At 44.5% G+C, this 19949-nt stretch overlaps 1 protein-coding gene and 1 long non-coding RNA gene across 4 annotated transcripts in view; one reads left to right on the plus strand and one right to left on the minus strand.

Moving 5' to 3' along the window:
• Positions 1-1141: 1141 nt before the first annotated feature.
• Positions 1142-6731, minus strand: LOC125096731 (uncharacterized). Of its 2 annotated transcripts, none has more exons than XR_007126367.1 (3): positions 6591-6731; positions 5828-5981; positions 1142-1316 (listed from the first exon to the last, which is right to left on the minus strand). It is a non-coding gene; the product is annotated as an uncharacterized LOC125096731 (long non-coding RNA). The 2 variants fall into 2 exon arrangements; XR_007126368.1 differs by lacking the exon at positions 1142-1316 and adding an exon at positions 3907-4575.
• A 5364-nt stretch (positions 6732-12095) lies between these two features.
• Positions 12096-19949, plus strand: part of SLCO5A1 (solute carrier organic anion transporter family member 5A1) — a 131648-nt gene continuing 123794 nt past the window's right edge. For both annotated transcript variants that reach the window (XM_047727118.1, XM_047727119.1), the window contains exons 1-2: positions 12096-12296; positions 13947-15330. In XM_047727118.1, coding sequence (XP_047583074.1) covers positions 14415-15330 — 916 coding nt within the window. In that variant the 5' untranslated portion in view covers positions 12096-12296; positions 13947-14414. The remainder of the gene's footprint in view (positions 12297-13946; positions 15331-19949) is intronic.

The raw sequence follows: 19949 nt of genomic DNA on the forward strand, positions 1-19949 counted from the left end.
TGTGTGTGTGTATATATATATATACATATATATATATATATATATACATATATATATATATATATGTATATATATATATAATTTTGAATTAGTGGTTTTTGTTTTTTTTTTTTTGGTAAATACTCAGTAGTGGAGTTATTGGATCATAGGGTAACTATATATTTTTAATTTTTTGAGGAACCTCCATACTCCCAATTTTTGAAAGCTGCTCTGTTCCCCGCTCCTTTGGGCCTAGTATGGGAATAGTGTGGCATTCCACTGTAATTACCTCCCTGGGATTCCCTTATGGTTTCCCCATACTTTGCCAAATTTTGGTAAATAGTCCCATCAAACCAGACCATAGGGGCACCTGGGTGGCTCAGTTGGTTAAGCAACTGCCTTCAGCTCAGGTCATGATCTTGGAGTCCCAGGATCGAGTCCCATATCAGGCTCCCTGCTCAGCAGGCAGTCTGCTTCTCCCTCTGACCTTCTCCCCCTCACGCTCTCTCTCTCTAAAAAACAACAACAAACAAACAAACAAAAAACCAGACCATGAAGTTGGCAACTTCTTTTCCCCAGGAACCCTGACTGTTAGATGTCTTCCTCTCTGCCTCCAATTTCTAAATGCAGTTAGTTTCAGGTATCAAGAAAATATATGAATGATATAAGCCATTCTGAAGTATGAAAATTCCTCTGGCGCATTTTGTTTGAAATAATTGTTGTGTAGACAAAATTAAGAGAATTTCAAACTGTATAAGTGAAGTTTTTTTTTTTTTTTTTTTTTTTCCTGGAGCTCTCTAAATCAAAGGCACAGCTCCTGAAGATAAAACTGGCATCAGATAAAGGTACTTCTTAAACTTTTCAACAAAACTGGCCTGGCTGAAGGGAGGCGGCCGCATACCCTGGGGAGTCTAGGATGCCAGTAGCCCTAAGTAACCTTAAGCAAGCATCACATTTATTACAAAGGTTCTGTTTTATTTAAATAACATGAGTTCTTCTTTCTATACCATAATATATCTCTGGTTATCATATTACTTCCAAAGTTTAATAAAGATGAGTTTCTAAGAAGATGCATGTTTTTCATTTTGCTTTATTTATTTTTAAAGTTTATTTATTTTTAAAAGATTTTATTTATTTATTTGGGAGAGAAAGAGCATGAGAAGGGGGCAGGTCAGAGGGAGAAGCAGATTCCAAGCATGGATCCAGGACTCCAAGATCATGACCCGAGCTGAAGGCAGTCACTTAACCATCTGAGCCACCCAGGCTCCCTTCATTTGGCTTTATTATAGGCAGGCAGCCCAGTGCTGTTGGGGACACATAGCCCCAGTTTGAGAAGCCTGAAGTGGGAGAACCCAGATACATTGATAATGTTACCATTTGATTATTGGGGGTTTGTCACTTTCCCCCAGATCTATATTTTCTTAAATACTTTCAGATCTTTGGGAAGTTCTTTTTTTTTTTTTTTTAATCTGTGTTATGATTATAATTTTATTTTATTTTTAAAATTTAAATTCAATTAATTAACATATAATATTTTATTTGTTTCAGGGGTACAGGTCTGTGATCCATCAGTCTTATATAATACCCAGTGTTCATTATCACACATGCCCCCCCTCAATGTCCATCACCCAGTTACCCTCCCTCCACCCCAGTTCCCTCCAGCAACCCTCAGTTTGTTTCAGATTAAGAGTCTCTTATGGTTTGTCTCCTTCTCTGGTTTCTTGTTTCATTTTTTTGCCTCTTTCCCTATGATCCTCTAACTTGTTTCTTTTTTTTTTATTATTATTTTTTATTTTTTTATTATTATTATTTTTTAAAGATTTTATTTATTTATTTGACAGAGAGATCACAAGCAGGCAGAGAGGCAGGCAGAGAGAGGAGGAAGCAGGCTCCCCGCTGAGCAGAGAGCCCGATGCGGGGCTCGATCCCAGGACTCTGAGATCATGACCTGAGCCGAAGGCAGCGGCTTAACCCACTGAGCCACCCAGGCGCCCCCTCTAACTTGTTTCTTAAATTTCACATATCAGAGAGATCATATGAGCGTATGTCTTTCTCTGATTGACTTATTTCATTTAGCATAATACCCTCTAGTTCCATCTACAGTGTTGTAAAAGGCAAGATTTCATTTTTTTGCTGGCTGCATAGTATTCCATTGTATATATACACCATAACTTCTTTATCCATTCATCTGTTGATGGACATCTAGGCTCTTTCCATAGTTCGGCTATTGTGGACATTCCTAGGGAGGTTCTAAGATTTGTGATAAGTATTTCTATTTTAGACACAGGTATACTGTATTTCATTTCTTCTTCAACTGGGCACATCTGTTTGACTTTCTTTCTTCTTTTAAATTGTTTACTTATGGATTATATTACTTTGATGTAAATTGCTTTTATTTTTTAATATATCCCAAACACTACTTTTTTCCTACCAATCGTTGTAACATTTATCACATATTAAAATACACCCTAGGGCTGCCTGGATGGCTCAGTTGGTTGAGTGTCTGCCTTCAGCTCAGGTCATGATCCTAGGGTTCTGGGATGCAGCCACATGTCCAGCTCTATGCTCAGTGGGTAGTCTACTTCTCCCTCTCCCTCTGTGCTCTCCCTCTTCCTCTCTTAAATAAATAGACAAAATCTAAAAAACAACAACAACAAAAAACCCATGCTCTATGAGACCATATCCTCTGATTGACATGTGTCATAGGATTTTCTCTCAAATCATTTCCTTCTAATTTATTCAAAGAAGTGAATCACAAGAAAGTTTTTAACTGCTTTTCCTTATTGTCAGAAGTATTTAAAATCCTGAAATTTCTTTAAGAATTAACTTTTTAAGAAGTTATTAGCTATTATAATTTAAAAATATTTGATTTAAAAAAATCAATACTTGTATTAATTTTCTAGGGCTACCATACAAAGTAGGCCAGACTGTATGACTTAAACAACAGGAATTTATTTTCTCATAATTCTGGAGGCTGGAAGTCAGAGATCAAGGTTGTCAGTCAGAGGGCTGGTTTCTTCTGAGGCCTCTCTCCTCAGCTTGTAGGTGGCCAACCATGTTCTCCCTGAGTCCTCACGTCCTCACAATGTTTTCCCTTGGTACATGTCTGTGTTCAAATTTCTTCTTCTTATAAGGATACCAGTCATATTGGGTGAGAGCCCACCATAAAGACCTCAATTCAGCTTAATTACCACTTTAACTTTATAGATCCTATTACCAAATACAGTCACAGTCTGAGGTACTGGGAGTTAGGACTTCAACATATAAATTTTGAAGGGGACATAATTCAGCCCATAATAGGATTTAGATAGATGTCTAAGAACCATTGTGTATTTGTTGGCTTATGTAACAGTTTTGATTCTAAGAACATGTCTAAGTTAAAAAAAAAATCTAAATTACTGAGATCAGAGGAGAAAAGCACCTACTGGATATGCTGTGCCCCATCAGAAGATTAGTGGAGGCTGTGGTTGAGACACACGAAGAAACTGGACCAGGCGGCAAATTGAGACTGTTCTTCACTACTCGGTGGTGTTGCATTTTTTGTAAATCTCATCAAAACATGGATAACAGCACCCATTTTATGATGGAGGGCGGAGCTTAGCACAACATCTGGCACAAGTGAGCATCCAATACCGAGGAACTGTAATTCCTACTGTGTGTTAACCGCTATTGGATACACGTTCATGTCAGTTTATTATTTTTTATTTTTATTTATTTATTTTTAAAGATTATTTACTTATTTGAGAGAGAGAACAAGAGCAAAGGTGGGGGGTGAGGAGGGGCAGAGGGTGAGGGAAAAGCAGACTCCCTGCTGAGCAGGGTGCCCCATGTGGGACTCGATCCCAGGACCCTGAGATCATGACCTGAGTAGAAGGCAGATGCTTAACTGACTGAGCCACCCAGGGGTCCCTACCCCCTCGCCCCCCTCCCCCACCTCTGGTTCAGTTTAGAGACCAAAAAGCTGAACTCAAGATAGGTGGAGTAACATCCCTCTATCACATAGCCAGTCGATGGCCAGCCGAAATTTTCTGTGGGTTTGTCTTACAGGATCTTATATTATTGTGTGATAAAAGGACTAGGATGGATGTGGGTTTAATTGAACATTGTCTCCACTGCTGATCAGCTGTGTGATTTTGGTCAAGTTACCTAGTTTCTTTCTCTCTCAACCCTCTCCCTCCTCTATGAAAAGGGAACAAAGATGTCTACGTTTGTTTTTTTATTGATGTGTAGTTGACACGCAATGTTACATTAGTTTTGGGTGTAGTGATGTTTATCTTTTAGAGCTGTGAGGAAGAGACAATATATTTCAAGCTGCTGTACAAAGTAAAATTATCCTTGTACCATGTCATTCCTTGTTGACTTTGCCAGTGAAACTTTAAGAAAATCACCTTTCTTGCATTTCAGTTCCTTCATCTTCAAGATTGGGATAGGGACGGCAGGACAAAATTTGGCCTAAATCAAGAGATCTTAAACTAAGAGGCTTATAGGGGCCAGACAGGTAACCGAGGGCCTGGAACCCAATGTGGCAAATACCAAATATCAAGAATGCAGAAATCTGGATCTTTCATCGGAAATCTTTCAAGTGAAATCTGAAAACTAAAAATATGTATAGATAAGTACACTTTATCATCAGCCCAGTGTGGCCATAGGTTTGTAAATTTTTAGCTACAAAATCTCTAACATCCTTCCAGATTAAAATCATCAATTCCATGTCATAAAATAACAGTGGTTTAGGATCTAGTCCTTACTTATTAGAGCCTGAGGTCATGGTTTTGTCTGTACTATCCTAATTGTTTGGGGAGTGGTCTTTCTACCTCTAGGTCTCTCTCCACTCCACTCGCACCCATCTCTTCCAGAGAAATTAATCTTCATGAAGTTTGGCTTAATCCTATTCCTGCTTTGCTTAGAAACCTTCCACTGGTTCCTCAACAATTCCACCAGCTTGAGATGTCCTGCCCCAAAGTGTTTCTTTTCATATCTCCCTCTTTGTTTCTTTTTTCTTTTTTTAAGATTTTATTTACTTATTTGACAGACAGAGATCACAAATAGGCAGAGAGGCAGGCAGAGAGAGAGGGGGAAGCAGGCTCCCTGCTAAGCAGAGAGCCCGATGCGGGGCTCGATCCCAGGACCCTGGGATCATGACCTGAGCCAAAGGCAGAGACTTTAACCCACTGAGCCACCCAGGCACCACCCCCCACCTTTTTTTTTTTTTTTTAAGATTTTATTTATTTAGTTTAGACAGAGATGGAGAACAAGAGCGTGGGTGGGGGGAGAGGAGCAGAGGGAAAGGGACAAGTAGATTCTGTGATGAGTGCTGAGACTGACAGGGAGCTCAATCCCACCACCCTGAGATCATGACCTGACCAAAATCCAGAGTCATCCACTTAACTGACCGAGCCACACAGGCAACCCCAGGATTGGTCTTTAAATTGCAGGAGACGAATATGATCCTGTCCTGGTGGCATATAAGGGAACTAATTCTGTTAAATTTTTCTTTTTTTTTTTTTTATAGGCTCCGTGCTGAGTATGGAGCCCAATGTGGGGCTTGAATTGACAACCCTGAGATCAGCTGAGTTCAAGAGTTGGATGCTTAAATGACTGAACCACCCAGGTGCCCCGTTTTGTTAGTTTTTCGATAGCTTGGATTACTTTGCTTATTCTCAGCTTTGCTTTTTTGTTATGTGTGAAAGATATTAATAAAAAGACATTTTCTAAGACTAGTAGAAGTTGTTTCTGGGCTTCAGACTTTCTTCCTAGACTTCTCCTCGACTCCCAGACTGTTCTTCTTTAGGGAAGACTGAAGAAAGATGGCCATAGTATGGAGAGAAAAATGAGTATTTTCACTTACCTATAACTCTCTTACTTCTCTTTAGAGCATGTTCCAGTTCCTTCCCTGGTTGTTAAAATCCATCCTGGGTCCAAAATGAGCTAACTCTTACAATAATTCTTTTCTGCTTGAAAAATCACATTTTCCTGTGGTGTGAAATTTCACAAACAAGCAACTGGAAGAAGGAAGACGGATCGCCATGTTTAGATGTTATATTTCCCCTGTACACATGTGCATCTGTCAGGTCGTTCCCCACTTTAGGCAAACTAAGACTCTAATAGCTCTAATTTTCTCAAAGGGAAAGCTAGAAGACAATTCATTTAAATCCAATTCCTTGATGGCAGGTTTTGTAGCCCCCAAATGGAACACTAAATCCTTCAAAGTCACTTTCCTGGTGGCCCGAGTGGTACGTTATATTTGTATTGGGTCGTTTTGTATTCGTTAGTTACAACAGGACAAATGGAGCAATTGTCAGTGTATCACAGACAGCCAAAGACAACGGAGACTTAAAGTCGGCCAAAACCGAGCTCCACCGCAACACATGCCAAAGCCAATACTGGTAATAATTAAAAATAGTATAGCACTTCAACCTGGACCTTTGGAGGTTTTTTTGGCAGTCAGATAATTATCAAAAATGTCACTCACAGCAACAACAACAAAAAAAGGTAGAGAAGGGAGAAGGCAATTTGAGTGAACTCTACAAAAAGCTCTTCTAAAGTGTCTTTCCATTAAGGAAAGGATGTTTGAGCTCTGAGCAACCAATCATCCCACACATAGCACCTACCTTTTGGTGTTTCTATTAAAAGAATTCTATTGGGGCGCCTGGGTGGCTCAGTCAGTTAAGCGTCTGCTTTCGGCTCAGGTCATGATCCTAGTGTCCTGGGATTGAGCCCCATATCCGGTTCTCTGGTCGGTGGGAAGCCTGCTTCTCCCTCTCCCATTCCCCCTGCTTGTGTTCCCTGTCTCGTTGTGTCTCTCTCTGTCAAATGAATAAATAAAAAAAAAAATAATTCTATTATGGGCGTTTGTGATTTGGGAATCCCAGGAAGCCAGGTTTGATTTAACCTCTCTTTTGCAAGACTGGCTGTGAGAGAAGAAGGCTACTGTCCAGTTATTTTTCAGCCTTAAAACAGAATATAGTGGGGGTGGGAGGGAAGGGCTTTATGGTAAACTGGTTCCTTGATGCTCCCTAGTCAAAGGGGAGGAATGCAGAGAAGGCTGGGAGGAGTCATGAGCTGGGAATGAAACCACAGCTAGTGACGAGACAATTGGGCAGCCCTGTAAAAAGCGTGAATCCTAGTCAGTACAGAGACCACAGCTCTTTGGGTAGTTTGTTTTCTGTTTTTACTTAAAAGTGGTGGAATGCAGTGTTTCTGTTTAGACTGCTTCATCCTTTAGTTCACTTAAATATTTCACGATAGAGACATGCTTATCTTAATCAGTGGATGGTTTCCTAAAAATTATGTAAAGCATAATTGCAAGAAAATACAGGTAGGTTGCCAGGAGCACAGGTCTTGGAACGTGGGTGATTAGATTTGGATCTCCACACTTTCTCTGCCAAATGATTTAGGGCAAGTTGATGATCACTTTGAACCTCAGCTCTCTGTTCTATCAACAGAATTGATAATATATACTGAGGAGTGAAGGTGAAACAATGTATGTAAAATAGGTAGTGAGTCCTACTATGATAAATGAAGGGCATCATTACTGTTTAGTTTTCATACATGTTTGAGTAATGATGGGGGGTACCAGTATGGAAGGAATTCCAGTGGTTAAAAGATGAAAAATGAAACAAAGCAAACAGAAACAACCAAATAGTGGATCCTACAGGGTATATGATGTTTTATCAGTCTGGCCATAATTTCCCAGATAGGAATGAATGTTAATGAATTCTAGAGAAATATGTGGCCCTCATGAAATCAAAGATTCTTGGTCCCCTGCCTTCTGACAACCAGAGAGGAAAAACTGTGCATAAGATGAATGAAAAGACAGTAATGCAGATCTATAGCAAAGGCTGACATTAAGAGCACAAGCCTTGGTCCCGGCCCCTTTGTAAGCATTTTGCCGATGTTCTCTAATTTACGGCTTACAACAACCCTGTGAGACAGACACTGTGATGAACCCCAGCTTGAAAACTGAGGTAGAGAGGCTTGGGAAATTGTCCAAGGCCAGACTTCCCTAAATGGCAGAGCCACAATTAAATTTAGGCAGTGTGGCAACAGAGCCCTCTTTTCCTCTCTTTCATCATGAAGGCATGTGTCATAGTCTAATTGGAAGCATTTTTTTCTTCTTAGTGGCACATAAAATGATGGTGCCTCTTAGAATTAGGGCATCTTCTCATGATGAAACATGGTAAGTGACACCCGTGCATTCACCACAAAGATGAAACAGTGTTCATTTGCCACCGATGACACAGACCTTCTGAAGGAGGGTGGGGGAGGGGGAGAAGGATGCTGCTGTCCAGAGGTTAGCTTGCCTTTTGCTACCCACAGAACTACACCACAGGTAATTTATAACTGTCAGTGTTTCAGGTCTTTCGTTTCTTTTTCTTTGATTTTATTTTATTGTGGTAAGAACACTTTTACAGTGAGACCTACCCTCAAAAAAAAAAATTTTTTTTACCCTCAACAAAAATTTAAGTGCACAGTACATTTTTATTGACTGCAGGTACAATGTTGTACAACAGATCTCCGGGTCTTTTAGATAAATGTAAAGAAATGAGAACCTGGCTGCCATCCTACCTGCTTTGAAGGGGACCCTGGGTGTGTCATTGCAGTGAGTATGCTGGCTTTTATTATCTTGTGTTAATTATTCTTCTGGGCTCTGGGATAAAGTCACCTCCTTCAGGTCAACCCTGAAATATGGATCTTTCCAATCATCCTGGGGGGAAAATGTCCATAGATGGGGAATGAAAATCAAGAAGGGAGAAGGAGAGAGGAATTCAAGCTTTTTCTTGGCATTGCTCTCTGGATCTAGACTTTGAGAAGTTTACTGATAATTCAAGGTCATCCCTCATATAGGTCCTAAAGAGACTTCTGCTTTATTTATTTATTTTTGTGAGAGAGAAAGAGAAAGAGAAAGAGAGAGTGTTCGTGTGCACAAGTGGGAGAGGCAGAGGTAAAATGCAAGAATCTTAAGCAGACTCCCCATTGAGTGCTGAGGCCAACTCAGGGCTTGATCCCATGGCCAAGAGATCAAAACATGAGCCCGCAACCTGAGTGGGAACCAAGAGTTGGCTCCTTCTGCTTTCCCTGTTCCATTCTCCAGAGTAGCCAGATTTTTAAGCCCATGGAATGCCATAGGTAATTCCAAAGACTAACTTCAATATGTGAAGGTTTGGAAAGGAGAAACTTAGGTGTAAGTTCGACTGATTAATGACTTAGAAGAAGCATTAGCAAACTGGAAATGTGAAGAGAGTTTATCCACATATACCTAACAAGATAGGCGTCCCTGTTCAGGCAATTGTACTCATTCATATTATGTGAAAGAGCCATGGGTATAGCAGAATCCCATGATCTGAATCCATTTCTATTATGAATCTGAAGATGAGGGCTGATGGAGACACAACTGGCCTTTTCTGAAGTCATACTTAACTATGGAAGGGAAAGCGAAAGAGATGTCTCTTGCTGAATGTTTTCTTCTTGTTTCCTGTATGGAGAGCTAATTGGACCTTTTAAATTCTATGAATCATTATCTTTCTCTTAGGGGAAATAAAAAATATCTATAGGTTCTTAGAGTTGTTTTTAGTTTAACTATGGTAATTGACCAGGAAGAAACACAGCATGTTCCAGGGACATGATTATTTGACTTTCCAGCAGGGAAACCCTCTGCTAACACCAAATGCAACAGACTGAATTTGCTGAAGAACAACGCATGTTTGGGGCTGAGGCCGAAATGAGAGAATGGGCCAAAGAGCTTGGAAGGATGTCATAGGAGGCAGATCGAATCTGTTTGGATCCGGAATAAGCTCAGAGGAGTATTTAGGTTCAAGAAGGACTCATATTTTTGCCCACCTTCCCAACAGTAGGGGACTAAAATCTGGGCAGGGCTGGCAGCTGGAGTCATCTGGCCTGTTTGTGGAAAATTAACAGTGGGTTTAATAGAGATCTCAGGAGGAGGGGATGGTGGTAGGGGATGAAGAAAGGAATATATTTACCCTGTTTGGTCAGTCTGGAAGCTGCTGGGAGATCAGTGCTATCTCAACATGAATGTCAAACACACCCTAACCCTTCTTTGGTGTCTAAGGATTGACTGTGAATGGTAGTTGTTGGACCAAAGTGGGATAATTAACAGATACAAGGTGTACTGGAAAGTCAAGCTGCTATATGATTATAAGAGAGAATATAGAGTCAGAGTCAAGAGAATGGGCTTTAGGAACACATGGGTTCCATAGACTAGCTGTGTGCCCTCCCCAGCGTAATCTCTCTACACTCTACTCATCGTGTCTGTAAAGTGGAGACAGTGCGCTCATTGGATAAGGCCAAGGGTCAGTGAAGTGGCTTTGTCATGACGGCAGTGGCCTGCATAGGCATGGCAGTTGTAGAAGGCAATTCCCTTCCTTCATTAGGTCACCTCTTCCTTGTCTCCAAATTCAACAGAGTCCTCCCATCTGCTACAGCTAATGGTTTCTTTTCAGTTATCCTTTCTTACTTCTCTGCAGCCTTTCCCTCTTCTGATAACTCCTTAAAGTTTTCTGCCGCTATGGTGTCTGTGACTTCTCTGATCACATACCTCTCTGGCCACTGCTTCTAATCGCTGTCCTTAGCTTTTCCTCCTCTCCTTTTCTTTGTGGTGACCCCTGGTCCTGTCCTTCCTCTGCTCAGTCCGCCTGATTTTCCTTACTCACCTAAAGCCACCTTTCGGCTGCTAATTCTTTTTTTTTTTTTTTTAATTTTATTTATTTATTTGACAGAGAGAGAGATCAAGTAGGCAGAGAGGCAGGCAGAGAGAGGGGGAAAGCAGGCTCCCCACTGAGCAGGGAGCCTGATGCGGGGCTCAACCCCAGGACCCTGAGACCGTGACCTGAGCTGAAGGCAGAGACTTAATCCACTGAGCCACTCAGGTGCCCCATCGGCTGCTAATTCTTAATTCATATCCCTTGTCCAGACTTCCTGTGTGTCATCTATCAAAATAGTTGGGGGACCCTGGGTGGCTCAGTCAGTTAAGCATCTGCTTTTGGCTCAGGTCATGATCCCAGGGTCTTAGGATCAAGCTCCACAGCGGGTTCTCTGCTCAGCAGGGAGTCTGCTTCTCCTTCTCACTCGCCCTCTGTGTTTTCTCTCTCTCTCAAATAAATAAATAAAAATCTTTTTAAAAAAGGTTTATGGCGGGGCGCCTGGGTGGCTCAGTGGGTTAAAGCCTCTGCCTTTGGCTCAGGTCATGACCTCAGGGTCCTGGGATCGAGCCCCATATCGGGCTCTCTGCTCAGCAGGGAGCCTGCTTTCCCCTCCCCCTCTGCTTGCCTTTCTGCCTACTTGTGATTTCTCTCTCTCTGTCAAATACATAAATAAAAATCTTAAAAAAAAAAAGATTTATGGGACATGTATTCTTGGCTGTCAAAACCAACGCCGTCTGAGAGGAGAACCATCTTTCTTCCAAGACCATGCTTCCTAACTCGCCTCGGTGCCCACAGTGGGGCCTCCATTCACCCACAACTGCCAGCACAGTCGGGGAGCAAGTGTGGGGAGCAAGGCAGAATGTCACGGTCCTTCGGTGCAGACAGCACACAACCTATGAAGCCCTTGCTGACCTTTTCCACTCTGCCACCCTTGCCGTTCAGTCCTCTGCTGCATCCCTGCGACCTCCCTGCGGCTCTTCTACCTACTCACTTGGAGCACCATACCTCGTGCTCTTGCGCTTGGCTTTCCTTCCGCCTTGGAAATGAATATGGAAGAGGCTAGTGGATATTAGGTTCTTCGGTGGCATCCTGTATAGAACTTACTTCGTTGTTTTAGGCTACTTAGCGGGTATTTCTTCCAGGGGACAGAAGTTTCCTCAGTCCAGGGATCCTGTGCTGTTCATCTTTGCTCCCCAGAGCCTACTCTGGTCCCTAGACATTGTGGATGCCCACGGCACGGAAAAACGAACAGAAATAATTTCTTTATTCCAAGTGGGCTCTCTGGCTCAGCAGCTGACTTTTTGGGAGACCTGTTCCCTCGGAGCCTCAATGCTCAATGCTCCCCCGTCTCTTTCACCGCGCAGGTGAAGGGCACCCTTCGGGCCGGGCTGGGCGGTCGCCCGCGCGCCTGCGCCCTCTGCTGCTCCGCTCCGGGCGCGTCTCTGTGCGCGCGTGTCTGGAGAGGAGAGGCTTGGGTGACAGGCGAGGGGTGGGGGTAAGAGTTCAGCCTGACTCACAGTCTCATTCACGGATTTCGCCGCCGCTGGACCGAAGCTGCCTCCCCAGACAGCTCCCAACTACTCCAGCACCTCCACAGTCCCCACTTCGCGCCGCTCCACTCTCAGCCAGACGTTCTAACCGACAGACTCGCGAGTGAGTAGCGGCGGCTTGTGCGCCCAGGCAGCGCGGCGAGGTGTCCTCCCGCGTGTTGTGCGTGTGTGTGTGCGTGTGCGTGTGTGTGTGTGTGCGCGCGCGCAGGGGTGTCCCTGGGATTCCACGCAGGCTCAGAGAGCTCCCTGCCAGGAACCGTGTGTCCCTCCGAGCCGGCGCTGTGGTGTGGGTGCCCGCGCAGGCAGCGGTTCGGTCGCCCGCGGAGCGCCGAGAGAGTTTGCCGGGATTCCCCCGCTCGGCGCGCGGCCGCCGGTGGGGTTCCCCGGGAAGGCGCCTGGGCAAGGAGGCGGCGGGGAAGCCCGGGGTGTGAGCGGCTGGCAGGCCGGGAATCCGGGAGCAGGTCTGGCCCCTCAGAGCCGAGGGAGCCGCTGGAGCGGCCGCCCTGGCCACCCGGGCTCTCTGCCTTTCTCCCTTACCCTTCCTCCTTTCTTCTCAGCATCATCACAAAAGCGCGAAATGAAACCCAGTGCGGCGAAGTCCGGCTCTTGTCTCCCACCTGGTGCACATCACCCCAAGCCGCAGGACGGGAGTGGGAGTCCCCAAGATTAGGGGCGGGGGTTTACCCCGGGGACACACCTGTTTTCGCCTCTTGCTGAATTCGATCCGGATGCAGGATCGCGCGAGGGGTTCTGACACATACTCGCCGGTGTGTGTGTGCGTGCGTGTGTGTGTGTGTGCGCGCGCGCGCGCGCGCACGCACCCCGGGCCCCCACTCGCGGGGTGCGCTCGCTGTAAACAGCACAGCTCTTTCGCGGCCCCCTCGTGCCAAGACTGCTCGGTGGGCTCCTAGCGAGCTCTATGACAACGTGCCGGCATCTCTTTGTTTGGTTGTTGCTTCCCTACCCCTCCGCAAAGCAAACTGATTTTCGGTTTCGCGTGACACTGAGCGCTGGGACTTGGTGTGGGCCGCAGCCTCAAATGCCCCTGGTATTTGAAACTGAATAGTTCTTTCGGGCTGGGGGGTTATTTTTAGTGTTGGGAATAAAGAGGCTGGCGCGTTGACCTTTTTGCGGCTGCTTTGGGCTTTGCATACGTGTCTCTAATTGATGAAGCAGACGGATTCGCATACAGTCGCGCACACGTGCTTGCGCACAAGTGTGTACACACATTTCTATACACGTAGCGTTACCCCCTTCTTTTCTTTTTAAAAAATCGGTACTAGGAATGTACTGTGTTTGTAAAAAAAAAAACACAAAAACACCCCGAAAACCCAAAACAAAAAAACTTTCCTTTGTTCTTTTGGGTATTTTCTATTTTGAGTAATGGAGTAGGAGTAGCAAAAGGTTGCAATTAGTTCACTCGAATAAAAGACAATGCTTCTGAGTCAGGGCTGCCAGGTTGATAATTATTAACATATAAAAGCAGATGCTCTGTTTAAGGCAAAAGGGGCGGGGCGGGGGCAGGTCCACGGTAGACAATGAGGGAGGGTCTCTGCCGACCGCCTGCTGCTTATTGTTCCGGCACTAGAGGCTGCAAGCCTGCTGCCGCCTCCTCCTCCCGGGCTTCTCTCCTCGCTCGCCCCTCGGTCCCATCTGGGACTGTCGGAGTCACCCAGCGCTGGCCCCCGGGGCGCCGGGACGCCAGCCCCAGCCGCAGCTGCCCTTCGCTGACCGCCCTCTCTCTGCTTTGCAGGTTGGCATCTTTGCGCCCGAGGGTGTCGCAAGCCGAGGCGGCGAGGACAGGGCGCCTCTGACCCAGCCTGCCGGGCGGTATGCGGCGCAGGCAACAGCGCTAAGCGCCCCCACTCTGGGCACAGGGCGTACTCGCTCCTGGCGGCGGAGGGCATGCGCCCGGGACGGGCAACGCTCCTGCCGCGAGCTACCGCCCCGAGGTGGACCCCAAGCAGGGCTCATCGCAGGACTGCGCGGACCCCTGCCACCCGGGGCACGCGGCTGCGGAGCCTCGGGGCCGCATCTGCGGTCAGGATGTCCTGGGTGCCTCTCTGCTGGTGAGGATGTCCTGCTGCGCGGCTCTGCATCCCCAGCCCCGGTCCCTGGTGGGCACGACTGAGTGGGCCCGACTTCGGCCCCTCGTGCTGGTGAATGAAAAGCGCCGGAGTCCCTGAGTACGATCAGCGATCGAACCTGAATTTTAAGAGCCATGGACGAAGGCACTGGGCTGCAGCCCCCGGCGGGAGAGCAGCTGGAAGCACAAGCCACAGTAGGAGCTGTCCACGAGAAGTGCGACCCAGAGACCTTTAGGTCCAAGAGTTTACCGGTCCTGAATAGCGCCTCCTGCCGGCCAGACCTCAGTCCTGCGAGTGCAGGAGCCAAGCCAGCCATGGGCTGTACAGATTCTTTGGGCCATCAGGTGTTGAAGCAAGGCCCAAGACGGCTGGCCCCCAGTCCCTCTGCTCCTTCCACTTCCGCAGAGATGGCAGGGCTCATGGAATGTAACCACAGGGTGGAAGTCAGCAAAGCTGTGTCGGTGTCCTCCACTTTGGCCACGCTCCAGGGGAGAAGGTGCCTCTATGTGGTCCTCACTGATTCCCGTTGCTTCCTGGTTTGCATGTGCTTTCTGACCTTCATCCAGGCGTTAATGGTGTCTGGGTACCTGAGCAGTGTCATCACCACCATCGAAAGGCGCTACAGTCTGAAGAGTTCCGAGTCGGGGCTGCTGGTCAGCTGCTTTGACATTGGGAGCCTGGTGGTGGTGGTGTTCGTCAGCTACTTTGGCGGCCGGGGTCGGAGGCCCCTGTGGCTGGCCGTGGGTGGACTTTTCATTGCAGTGGGGGCTGCCCTCTTTGCTTTACCTCACTTCATCTCGCCTCCCTACCAGATCCAAGAGTTGAATGCCTCTGCTTCAAACGATGGTCTGTGTCAGAATGGCAACGCCACGGCGCCTTCGGACCCTCCCGCCTGCCTGAAGGACTCAGGAGGAAATAATCATTGGGTCTATGTGGCTTTATTCATTTGTGCACAGATTCTCATTGGGATGGGTTCCACACCTATTTATACCTTGGGACCAACCTACTTAGATGACAATGTCAAGAAAGAAAACGCATCCTTGTACCTAGGTAAGACTTTCCTGTCTTCTCAAATAAGCTTAAACTCAATAGTGAAAAGGAAACACTTCCACATTTCCCAGGAGATTGTAATATATATGTGATATATATATTATATGTATATACATATATATGTAAAATAGGTACATATACATAGGATCTCATCATATGTATCTCACTATATATATATATATATATATAAAATGTCATATATATTGCATGTATATTTTAAGCATTAAGCTTCAGTTTATTTTATGTTTTTCTGTTTTAGCTTCAGTGTGGTATGTTTTAGTTTGGAAGAGAATCAAAATAGTAGAGAGCCCTGTGGGCTAATCATCAGACTACACTACACGCTCTTTTCCCAAGTAATACAAACTTTTAACTATGGGGTCATGCTTCTTTCTCTTGCTGCCTGCTTTTGTAAAAATTCTCCTTTATCAAGTTTATCTTCAAATGGCTGTTCTTCTAGAAAGTTCAGGAAGGAATAGAAGTACCTGGTGTGCGGAGTGAAGTCTTGGATTATTTACTGCTTTCATGCCCTGCTGCTCCTCATTCTTGTCCCCCACAACAAGTCTAATGGAGTACCTAGACGACGTAAAAGATGCTTTGCTGCCTCCATAGCTGTATTTCTTACAAATCGCCTGCCTCACCATTTAAAAACAACAACAACAACAACAACAACAACAACAAAAACCCTTGAGTGATGACTAGGTTATCTTTATTCAGAAGCAAGATCACAAGTTGTAAAGTTAATTCAAAGCTATTTCTATTGCTTGTTGAAGGCCCTTAAGTACATGAACTTGGTAGCAAGTGGCTCTTGGATTTGGTGATTTGACTTGCATGAAGCCGCTCCTGTGAGGGGGTGTTTGGGTTAAATAGAGGTGCTGATATGAGGCCAGACAGCTGTTGTGGTAGGTTGGAAAATGTAGTTTCTGGAAATCTGTGTGGTTGTCAGCATCTCCCTGTACTAGCTGCCCCTTCAAAATTGAGCTTTTAAAGGGATGGATTTGAACCCTTGAAAAGGGTGAAGAGCAGTCATGCTAGATGAGATCTTTGTTCTTCTATATTTCTATACTGGAGTCCAGCTAAAAGAAGAGAAAGGATTGTACTTTATAAAAAAAATGGTAAAGAAGCAAATACCAGTTATACTTATCATTTTACTAGCCATGTGCTGATAGGATCTTTGGTGTGAAACTAATGAGGTTTCAAAGGATAGTGAAAATGACACCCCTTTAAGAGGGCTCTGCTCTTTCCTCAGCACAACTGCCATTCCCAGAATCCATTGTAGAGGGTGTCTGAACCATGTGTAGTCCCCAGTAACTCGCCCAAATATATTAGGACAAGAGTTTTATAATTTATTTTTATTATTAAATACAAGAGAAAGAAAATTTCATTCAGGGCAGAGAGCACTAGCTTGCTTGTTACTTTTGCCTCCTTGTTTTCTAACATTTATTACAAAAAATTTCAAACATCTAGAAAATTTGAAACAGTCCATAAACACTAATATTTCCACACTTAGACTCAGTAATTGCTCATTTTCTCATATTTACTTTATCAACCTGTGAGTATGTATGTATGTACATAATATTTTGTTTTGGTTGGGGGGCTAAGCCCTTTGAAAGTAATTATAGACATCCCTAGTTTCCAGCATGTATCTTATAAGAACAAGGACTTTCTTTTACATACAAACAGGTACTTTAACTTGCTAAGTTCATAATCATTCCTTAATATCATCAAACATCCAGTCCATATTCAAATTTCTTCAATGGTCCCCTCAATGTCTTTGATAACTATATATTTTTCCAGCCAGGAGGCAACCAAGATTCTCATACATTGCATTTGGTCCCTAAACTTTTTAGTGGTTTTATCATCTAGAAAAGTGCCTTAGCTTTTTTCTTTTCTCATGATATAGACTTTTTGAAGGGACAAGTCTAGTCAATATGTAGAATGATCCTACATTCTAGATTTATCTGATTATTTCCTTGTGGTGTCCCTTACCTTGTCCTCCATCCCCCCTATTTCTTGTGTACTGACAGTTCAGCCTAAAGGTTTGAATAGATTCAGACAAAACATTTTTGGTCAGACTGCTTCAAGGTAATGTGGTGTGTTTTATGTTACATGTATCTGGCCATTCATTAGTGATGTTAAATTTAATCACTTGGGGGACACCTGGCTCTGTGGGTTAAGCCTCTGCCTTCGGCCCAGGGTCCTGGAATTGAGCCCTGCATCGGGCTCTCTGCTCATCAGGGAGCCTGCTTCCCCCTCTCTCTCTGACTGCCTCTCTGCCTATTTGTGATCTCTGTCTCTGTCAATAAATAAATAAAATCTTTAAAAAAAAATTTAATCACTTCGGCGGGGGTATCTGGGTGGTCACTTCGACAGGGGTACCTGGGTGGTCACTTTGGCAGGGGTACCTGGGTGGCTCAGTTGTTAAGCATCTGCCTTCGGCTCAGGTCAGGTCACTATCCCAGGGTCCTGGGATCGAACCCGCATATTGCTTCCTGATCTTCAGGGAGCCTGTTTCTCCCTCTCCCACTTGCCCTGCTTGTGTTCCCTCTCTCACTGAGCCTCTCTCTGTCAAATAAATAAATAAATAAATAATAATCTTAAAAAAATTTAATCACTTGGTTGAGTGGGTGATTGCTAGGTCTTCCCATTGTAAACATGCATTTCTCCCTTTGAAAATCCGAAGTGATTTTTAGAATGGTAACTTGACTCTGCAAATATCCTAATTGTTATTCTTATTTTTGCTGATCTTTGCCTCCATTTACTTTGAAAACTTAGATCTCCCACCCCACTCCTTGGAAACCATTCATGCAAATTTGCGGATTCCTCAAAACCAGAGTAGAGCCATACACAAAGGGAGAACGTCCACTAGTAAGAGCCTTGAGAATTAATTTTTCTAGTCGGTGTTGCCCACTGAGAAGAAAAACAGCAAGTGCTGGGCACTGTGCTACTTTTGGGAAGACCGAAAAGGAGACATCGTCCCAGCGCCTGAAGAGCTTTCAGTGTCATAAAGAAATATTGGCAATTTTAGGGAGGCGTGTGAAGTGAAACGCATGCAAGGGGAAGAAATTTACACAAAGGGTATTTGTTTTTTCCTTCTTCAATTCCTCTTCTCCCCCTTCCTCCTCCTCTTTTTTTTTTTTTTGAAAAAACTTTGATGAATGCCTTAGGACACATTCTTTGGGAAACTCAGGAGAATTCTCCTTCATATTAAATGGAACTCAGTAAAAGCCACAATGCTTTGAGTACCAGGAATCTTACTTGTACTATTTTATTTAATGTGCTTTCAATGACCTCATGAGTTGGAATTGTTTTCCCTATTTCAAGGATGAGGAAACTGAAGCTTAGAGAGTTTGAGTGACTTGCTTAAGGGCTTCAAACCCATGCATCTCTGACCCTAGAGCCCTGGAGCTTCCCACCTCGCTGCCTGTTTTTTTGCCAGGAGGCTCTGAGAGACAACCGAAACCCCCGGGGCTGTGCGGTGTTCAGCAGAGCTCTGAGAATGCTGCAGAAGGTTGCAGAACTGGCCTTCAGTTATCAAACACGATCAAAACAAGATCCTTCTTAAACCTTTCAAGCGGGTTTTATAGGTAGCCTCTGTATAAATTCAAGTGAGAGACTACTAAGTGATTCTTAGAACATGACAGATGTTAACCTACTATGGTGGGGGATTTCTTCCTAATAAATAACGGGTTTAATATCTTTATTGTTTTCCACAAAAGTGTTCTATGTTACTTTTTTCACTATCCACTCCTTTCTTAATCTGTCAGTCTTTCTAGCTTCACATTATCACCATAGAAAAAAGACAAAAGCAGGTACCAGGTTCGTAATGGTGGGCACAACCAAATAATCTGAATTAACATTAAAACCATTGAAATGGAATGCAAATGTATGTCTTGATCTTTTGAATGTTTGATGTTAACATTCTGGCAGCTTTAGCTGTAAAATGCCCTAACTCCTTCCGCAAAGAGAGAGGTTTAGTGTTGACCTGGAGGGTAGAGAAAGCCTTGTAGCTATTGAGAAGCAAGGTTAGTAACTAGACCATGATTTGTCATTGTACCTCAAGGAGAGAGAGCAAATGTGGTCCTTTGAGGGCAAGAAATTAATGAACCAACAGTGAAATGAGAGAGAATGGCTAAGCAGGTGGGAAAAGGGAAGAAAAGGATGCATTTCTAGAATAGAAAGCCACAACTCCGGTTGAGGGATATTCAGGATAAGTAATAATTGCCCATGCGCTGGCCACGGGCCAAGCAGTGTGGGTGCAGCCCTTCTACCTCCCCAGTGTGTGAGCCCCGACTTCACACCACAGAGAGGGGGCGGGATTGGCACAGTGCTTCAGAAAGAGCATTCCCTGAGAGGCAGAAGATCTGTATTTTAGTCTGGCTCTACCAGTGATTGGGGGTGAGCCTTTAGACAAATCCCTTCACGTCTCCCAGCCTCTGTTTCCACATGGAGATTAGTACATTTGTTTCCCTCACTGTAATATTTTGAGGACCAAATGGGATTACATGTGTGCAAGCATTCTGCCAACTGTAAGAGGCAACGCTCTGCTCTGTTCAAGTGGAAATCAGACTCCTCCTTACAGAGTGGGCAGAGTGAGGAGGGAGATATTTTACTCTTTCTGC

This window comes from Lutra lutra, chromosome 4 (assembly GCF_902655055.1).
Source record: "Lutra lutra chromosome 4, mLutLut1.2, whole genome shotgun sequence".
NCBI lineage: Eukaryota > Metazoa > Chordata > Mammalia > Carnivora > Mustelidae > Lutra > Lutra lutra.